Raw genomic sequence first — 8388 nt, forward strand, 5'->3', positions numbered from 1 at the left:
ATATATATATATATATATATATATATATATATATATATATAGATGAGCATATATATGTACACACATGCAAATTACGTGTATTTTTCATAATTTTTTTATTAACTTCATCTCGTACTTGATATGGTTATGCTTGGTTACTAGTGTCAATAATATGGTACCACTTTGTGCTATTCTGGTATTTAGTAGATAAAAAGTTTGAGGAAGTTTATTTCTCTTGTATCTGTTGTCAGGAATATTCTAGATACATCCAAGATCTGGCATTGCCAATTTTCTATGTATAACTTAGAAGTTACAAAGTCAGTTTTAGGAAATTCCTAAAGGAATTTTAGAAAAATATTGAATAAATGAAGGATTTCTTATCTGGCAATGTTGGAAGTTTATATCCAAAATTGGAATAGGCATATTCTGGGATCTGTAGGTAGAATAGTGAGCATTCTAAGAATTGTAATGGTGTCTAAATACATAGTTTGATGCCAATTCCACTTAAGATATTGCAAATATTATTATTACAACATCACAAGTGGAAATGCTTAAGTAAAGCTTATGTAACTGGTATGTGTCTTATATATATATATGTATATATATATATATATATATATATATATATATATATATATATATATATATATATATATATATATATATATATATATATATATATATATATACACATATATATATATACATACATATTGTATATATATCATATATACACATCTATTATACTCTATAATACATATATGTATATACATATATAACATATATTATATATTGTATATACAGATATATTATAGATATGATATATATGTGTACATTATATATATTATATATGTGTACATTATATATATTATATATGTATGATTATATATATATATAAGAAACATGAGTTTAAATTGCTCTCTAATTCTTCCCAAATAATAACAAAATATGACCTATGTAAATGTTTCGCCTTCAGGAAATACATTATCAGTGACAAATTCAAAAGATAATTTACATTATGTATCTGATTGTCATTCTCTTGGAGTAATTTAACCAATTCTTTCAGTATTTTGAAAATTCAATAAAGTTCCAATAGCACTAAATTTGAAATTAATATAATCCAAATTTAAGTGGCAACAACAATAAAAACAAGTTTAGTTTTAGGGTATTTTATTGTTTTAAATATACCCAAATTACCTTTGATTTGCCTTTATGATTTTTAAAATGGAATAGCTATTGCTATAATTCCAAATTGACAGAACTTTAAATTGATTTGAATTATCTTTATATATTAGAATGGAAAATATACCCCTACCCACATACACAGATATGCATAAGCGCACATAGATATATACACATGAATGCATGTATATATATATATATATATATATATATATATATATATATATATATATATATTATACTTAGGCATATTATTGGGTTATTTACAGATTCACAATTCTTGGAATTTCATTCTTCCCGTATTACCATTCTTTCTGTTTCTCTTATGAGATTCAGTTATGCATGACGTTTGCCAAGTGAAATAATTAGAGAATAGTGAATCATTTCATCATATATTTTCTATCATACACTGATGCACACACACCACACACATGCACATACATACATAAATAAATAAATACACACATATATTAATTATATATACATATATATATACACACACACACACACACATATGCACATACACATACATGTACATATATAATCTCTCTCTCTCTCTCTCTCTCTCTATATATATATATATATATATATATATATATCTTATATTTATTTCAATTTTCCTCCAATGCTTCGTTTTCTATAATAGAAACAAAATAACAAACCAATGAAATTTCATGATTTCTGAGGAGCATAACAGGATGATGTAATGGAAAAACTAGGCAGAAATTTCATTTCAGTCTTTTCATTTGGCAATTCTTTTCATGTTAATTAATTTTAATTCTGAATGAAAAACATTGCAACCCCAATGATAATTAAAATCATAATTACCTGTAAATTTTCTATCAAAAAATGCTACTCTCATATCTGAAATTATGTGTGCCTATATATGTACATACATGTTATGTGTGTGTATATGTACAAGGGTGAGTCAAAAAGTAATGCCATTTTGTTTAGGACAGGTATAATCACCAACACAGGAACATGTATCATACATCAAAATGAAGCTGGTCCTCTGTGGATCACATCCCTACTTCTCAACAGAGTCACCGTTTCTCTCAATAGCAATGTTTCACCTTCGAATGAGAACATGTATCCCTGCCCTGTAAAATTCTCTTGACTGTTCTTTGAGCCACTTCTTCACTACAAGTCAAAGAGACAACACCTTTTTTCGAAGGCTCGTAACTGGTAATGAAACATGGGTTCATCATTATGAACCAGAATCAAAGAGGCAGTCAATGGAATGGTGCCACTGTACGTCACCACCACTGAGAAAGTTCAAAGACACAAAAGTCAGTTGGAAAAATCATGGCAACTGTCTTTTGGGATACTCAAGGTGTCACTCTGGTCGATTTCTTGCCAAAAGGAAAACAATAAACTCAAAATAAGCTTCATTTTGATGTATGATACCTGTTCCTCTGTTGGTAATTATACCTGTCCTAAACAAAATGGCATTCATTTTTGACTCATCCTTATGTGTGTGTGTGTGTGTGTGTGTGTGTGTGTGTGTGTGTGTGTGTGTGTGTGCTTGATTTGATTTACAAATGTGAGACAATAGTACTCAATCTATGTGGTAAAGTTTAGTGATTTTTTTTTCCAACCTGTGATGTGACTTCACCACTACTCTGAATTTTTTGTTTGCATTGCTAAATGAAATAGAAATGAGAAAAGATCAGATTTAATTAACATATATATCTATATATGTGTGTGTGTGTGTTTGTATATATATATATATATATATATATACACACATGCACAGATGCCCATATACATCATACATTTACTTACAACACATTCATGAAATCTCTTTGAATATACGACCATGATTGCCTACATACATGTATGTATAAACTCACCCACACACTCTCACATATACCCACACACACTCACATTCTCTCTCACACACACATAAACATATAATTTATTTTCATTTTTTGTACCATTTTTACTGAACCCTTTTCCTTGTTATCTCTGCCAGCGGAATCAAATTGGTGGTGGTGACTCTCTTCTGCATAGCCCTGGAGGGGATTCCATTATCAGCAATGGTAGGCACCTTGGGACGTTTACAGGCAGGAAAAACCATTCCAATTTGCCATCACCAGCAACATCTTCACTTGTTTCGTATGCACCAATGGAAGATCAAAATGACCTGGGGTTAAATTCTTGTACGACAACCATCACGACTGTCTCAGAGAACAACACTGCCAACAATGGTGTGCCAAACACAACCAACATCACCACCACCAACAACAACAATACGAGCACCAATACAGTCAATACTAGCAACTTATCTACTCCTACCAACACTACTTCTACCACTCCTCTTACTCCTACTACAGATAAGAATGTTCCTAATTTTGCTACTCCTGGTAGTCCAGCTACTTCTTCTACTACTACTACTCCAAACGTTACCAACCTCAAAGAGAACTCGGTTCGTGCCACCAATGTCGCCAATGGTCCTAAAGAAGGAAAAGTATGCATTGTTGTTGACTCACTGCTTGGTTGCTGGGTGTTTTGTTTGAGATCTGACTGCACCTTATGCATCTTTATCAGTTGCTTCTGGTTCTTCCTTTAATTCCCTATCCCCACCCCTATCCACATCACACTTTTTCTATTTGTTTTACATATATTGCTAGCAATAACAACAACCAGTTTTTCTGTTTTTTTCCCCTCCCCTCTTAGTGTTTGCATCTAGTTTGGCTATAAATTTAACAACCAGTTTTTCCTTTTAAATTAATTCATTATTATTATTATTATTATTACTATTATTATTATTATTATTATTATTATTATTATTATTATTATTATCATAACCGTTATTATCATTAGTATACCATATCTAAGTAGATAAAGACTTGATAAACTAGTTCAAAGTTGTTTCCGTTACATTCCAGGTATTGCACACAGCGCTTAAATCTGTATATCTCAGATTAAATCCACATTGCTTATCAAACAAACCACCACCGCCACTATTATCATCCTCATCATTAACATTATCATCAGCATCATCGTCCTCTTCATCATTAACATCATCATTATCATCATACATCACCATTTATTAATGAGACATTGCAATGGCTTGGCTCAAATTTTCTCTCTAGTTTCAAGTGCTCTGATGTTCTTTTTGGAAAGCTACTTGAATTTCCATGCCTAAAACATCATGGACGTTTTGTTCCTTTTTGCATTTGTTTTTACTTCCATTTTTCCATGCCAGCATGATTTAGAAGAATATATCACTAAGGCTTTGTTTTAACAGGCAGATACCCTTCCTATCACTAACACTGACCTGTTTTTCAAGTAAAGGATTTCTTATTTCACTCCTCTTCAGTGAAAGATCTGTTGACAGGAGAAATCACAACGCCACTGCTTCTTGCAACTTTCTCAGAATACAAGTTCAAATGAAGACACACACACATACTTCCCCATTTAGGTTCATTATATATATAATATATATACTCTTGACTCTTGGCAATGTAAGTTCATGTCCTGCCAAAGCTAACTGTGCCTTTTCCTTTTGGGGTCAACAAAGAAAAACATCCAATCCCTGAAATTGTAGGTCTTGTACTTAAATCAGACACATTATTATTGCGTGAGAGAGCAGTGGTTGCCATCAAAGTGACACAGGTACATATCATCAGCTACTAAGGGACATGCTCAACTGGTTATGGTCAAACAGCTGACAAGCAAATCTGTGGTATTGAGTAGAATATTTGCTGTAGTCCATCTTTTATGCCTAGGCAAAACTATTCTTCTTCTTATTATTATTATTATTATTATTATTATTATTATTATCATTATTATTATTATTATTATTATTGTACATTATGACCAGCCAGATAAAATTCTAAAGTTCTCTGTTAAGTATTTTGGATCTATCTAAATGTGATAATTTGATTTCTTGAGCAAGATTAATAAGATTCTCCTTAATTAAGTCATCACCATCATCATCATCATCATCATCCTCATCACCACCACCACTACCACCACCATCCCCACTTCATTGTCATTTTGTCATTTTCATATTCATTTGAGTGTGTTTTTGCTTTCATTTGCTTGCTTCTGCTTATTATTATTATTTTTTTTTTTTTGTTAGACAGCTTATAAGCTTGTGTTAGGGTTGATTTGTGATAGTGCTTTAGTTTTATTTTCCTCCCTGTTTTTGTTGTCTTTCTCGATGTCTTACAAATGTTTGTCCAGATAAATTGTCTTTAAGATAAATCTAATCTCTTAGTTTTGACAGAAAATTTTCAAATCTTACAGTAAAATCATTGTAAAATGTGTAACGTTGTCTAAATGCTTACTCTTGAAAGACAAGTTCACACTAGAAGTGTTATCACTCATAATAGTTCTAGATTAAAATGTTTGTCCAGAAATATATTGACCTTTATAAAGTTTTCACCCAAGTTTTATATGCTTATAAATTTGTGTTTATCTTGTGATGTTGTGAAGAATTAGTCGTGGTCATTGATTTACCATTTTATTTAAATAATCGATAATGTGTTTTGTTTTTGAAAAAATTCATCTTTGAAATTTATTTTAACTTAACTACATGAAGATATGTATGATCAGCAGACGTGATATCGTTAGGGTCAGTATATAAGGATATTATTACATGATTATCAAATGAGGATATCATTTAACATTTATTTCTAAATGATGATATTTCTGGTGAATGTATGTATATTTTAATTAGGAACAGTACATAAGACATTTAGAGTTTTCTGGGAAACTTGTTACTATTTTGAATTTATATAAACAACAAACTATAAGTTAATTTATGTCAATATGATTATAGTATGCTTAAAATTGTTTTATTTTAATATTTTTGTAAATATTTCATCATTTCCAAAGCAGTAGACTTTATTTTATGCATGATTATCTATTTCAATATATATTGTTTAAAATGTAGTTTAACAGAAAAATCTAATTTTGTACTGGTTGATACTAGTTCATATTTGTATTCATTATTCAATGAGTGAATAACAGAATTTGTGTAAACAATCAACTTTATACTTACCACCTTTAGCAACTAATTTGGTTTCTTGGAAATTCTATAATTGATATTATGTTGTATTGTGCAATGAATGAAGCTGTTTTTAAAGCGGTTATTTCACTAATATTTTCCGATAATGTATTTCATTTTGATAAAATGATGAAATATTTCATTCTTGATTTCTCCAATAACTAGTTACTGATGCCATTCAAAAATGTAAAATCTTCAAGAATATTTTTTGTTTTGATTAAACATTAAGTTCATCATTTCTGATATTCTTACAATAATTATGTGTCAAATCTCTTGTCTGGTACCAACTTCCTGACAATTCTAGTAGGATTTTTCCATGGTAGCCACAGTTATATATTTATTAAAATACTAAAAACAAATAAAATAATAGTTGTTTCCAATTTAAACAAGGGTCTGCAATTTTGAGGGTCAGAGGGTGTATGTATAATCAATGATGCAAACCTCAGTATTTAACTGGTATTGTATTTTGTGAGCATGAAATTTGGCTTCGACAGGAATTGAACACAAAACACAAGGAGTTGGGACAAATGCCAAAAGGCAGTTTTTCTGACATTCTAATGACTCTGCTAATTCACAACTCTTATAATAAGAATAAGAATAATCCTTTCTTATCTGGACAGAAGGCCAGCAATTTTGAGGGGAGGGGCAAGTTGATGACATCAATCCCAGCGCTTAACTGGGACTCATTGTATCAATACTGAAGGATGAAAGGCAAAGTCAGTCTCAATAGAAGTTGAACATAGAGACAAACGAAATGCTGCTGAGCATTTTATCCAGCTTGTTAGGGATCCTGCCAGTTCACCACCTCAAAAACAGTAATAATACTTTCTACTATTGCTACAGAGCCTGAAATTTGCAGGGCAGGGTATAGTCGATTGTGGGGCAGGGTCTAGTCAATTATACTGACCCCCAGTGCTCAACTGATAACCATTTTATCGATCCCCAAAAGGATAATAAAAATAATAATAATAATAATAATAATAATAATAATAATAATAATAATAATAATAACAACAACAACAACAATAACAGCAACAACAATAACAGCAACAACAATAACAGCAATAACAATAATAATAATTCTTTATTGAACACATTTTTGTTTAAATAATTGTCATTTTAAGCATCATTAATATTTTCATCAGAGTCTATAGCAGAAACTCTGGGGTCTCCCAACCTGGGGTCCACAGAACCCTGGTGGTCAGCAAAGTTAGTACTGGAGGTCCATGAACTAAATTCAAAATTACATATATATATATATATACATAAGGATAAGCATATAAGAAAGGGGTCCATGGGAAAACTTATTTAAATAGAAGAGTTGGGACCCACTGTTGGGGACCACTATGAAAAGGTTGGGAACCACTGGTCTAAAGCAAGGAGTGATAAAGTGGCCAATATTGAGGTCTGTGTGAATATCCAAGGGATGGATAAACAATTTTGAGCATTAAGTGTACTGAATTGTTAGTGAAATGAATTTGGAAGAATATGGTAATTTAAGGCTAAATCTCACTAATTTCCAGCCAAATAGCAATGTAATAACTAGTATTCACCAAACATTAGATATTCCAACTATATCAATAAAATATGATTGAATATTTATTGCTTTTTATCAATTTCGTTAAGTATTTTCATTAAATTTCTGTAAATATTTCCTATTAAAAAAGTGATGATGACACAAAAAAAAAATAGCAAAGGAATTATTGTTTTAAAAATAAGAATTCTTTTATTATTAATTATACTTTAAAATTTTATTTTAGAAATATTCTCGTTGGAAGGAGGGTCAATAACTTATCAATGATTCCATGAAGGGGTTAAGGATATAAGAATTTGGCTAATGTCTAGGTTATGATCAAAGGAACCGTATATTATGATATTCTATAGCAGTTAATGGGTTTATGATCAAGCTGAAAAATTCAAGGGTTATGGTGAAGAGGTCTTCGACTTCACATTGAAATATTGGTTTCTGATTTCAGTCATAAATTTTGGCTTACATTAAATTCCAGCAAAATGTCTTACATAATTTTCTGTAGAATGTGGAACATCAGAATTTAAATGTTTTGTATTTAGGGATGTTAATAAGGGGTTTCTAAAATAGATAAAAGAGTTTCTTATAACTTATGTGAACATGGAGAAATGCATTAATTTGTGCCTTGCAATTTCTGATATATATCACACACACACACACATATATATATATATGTATA

General features: G+C 30.4%; 1 protein-coding gene across 13 annotated transcripts in view; it reads left to right on the forward strand.

Annotated features, from left to right (window-relative positions):
- The window catches only part of LOC106872422 (protocadherin-11 X-linked), a 370508-nt gene that overhangs the window by 283178 nt on the left and 78942 nt on the right, over positions 1-8388 (forward strand). For 9 of the 13 annotated variants that reach the window (XM_052972305.1, XM_014919417.2, XM_052972306.1 and 6 more), the window contains one exon: positions 3137-3631. The exons of the other annotated variants lie outside the window; for them this stretch is intronic. In XM_052972305.1, coding sequence (XP_052828265.1) covers positions 3137-3631 — 495 coding nt within the window. The remainder of the gene's footprint in view (positions 1-3136; positions 3632-8388) is intronic. 13 annotated transcript variants of the gene reach the window in all.

Source organism: Octopus bimaculoides, chromosome 13 (assembly GCF_001194135.2).
Source record: "Octopus bimaculoides isolate UCB-OBI-ISO-001 chromosome 13, ASM119413v2, whole genome shotgun sequence".
Taxonomy (NCBI): Eukaryota; Metazoa; Mollusca; class Cephalopoda; order Octopoda; family Octopodidae; genus Octopus; species Octopus bimaculoides.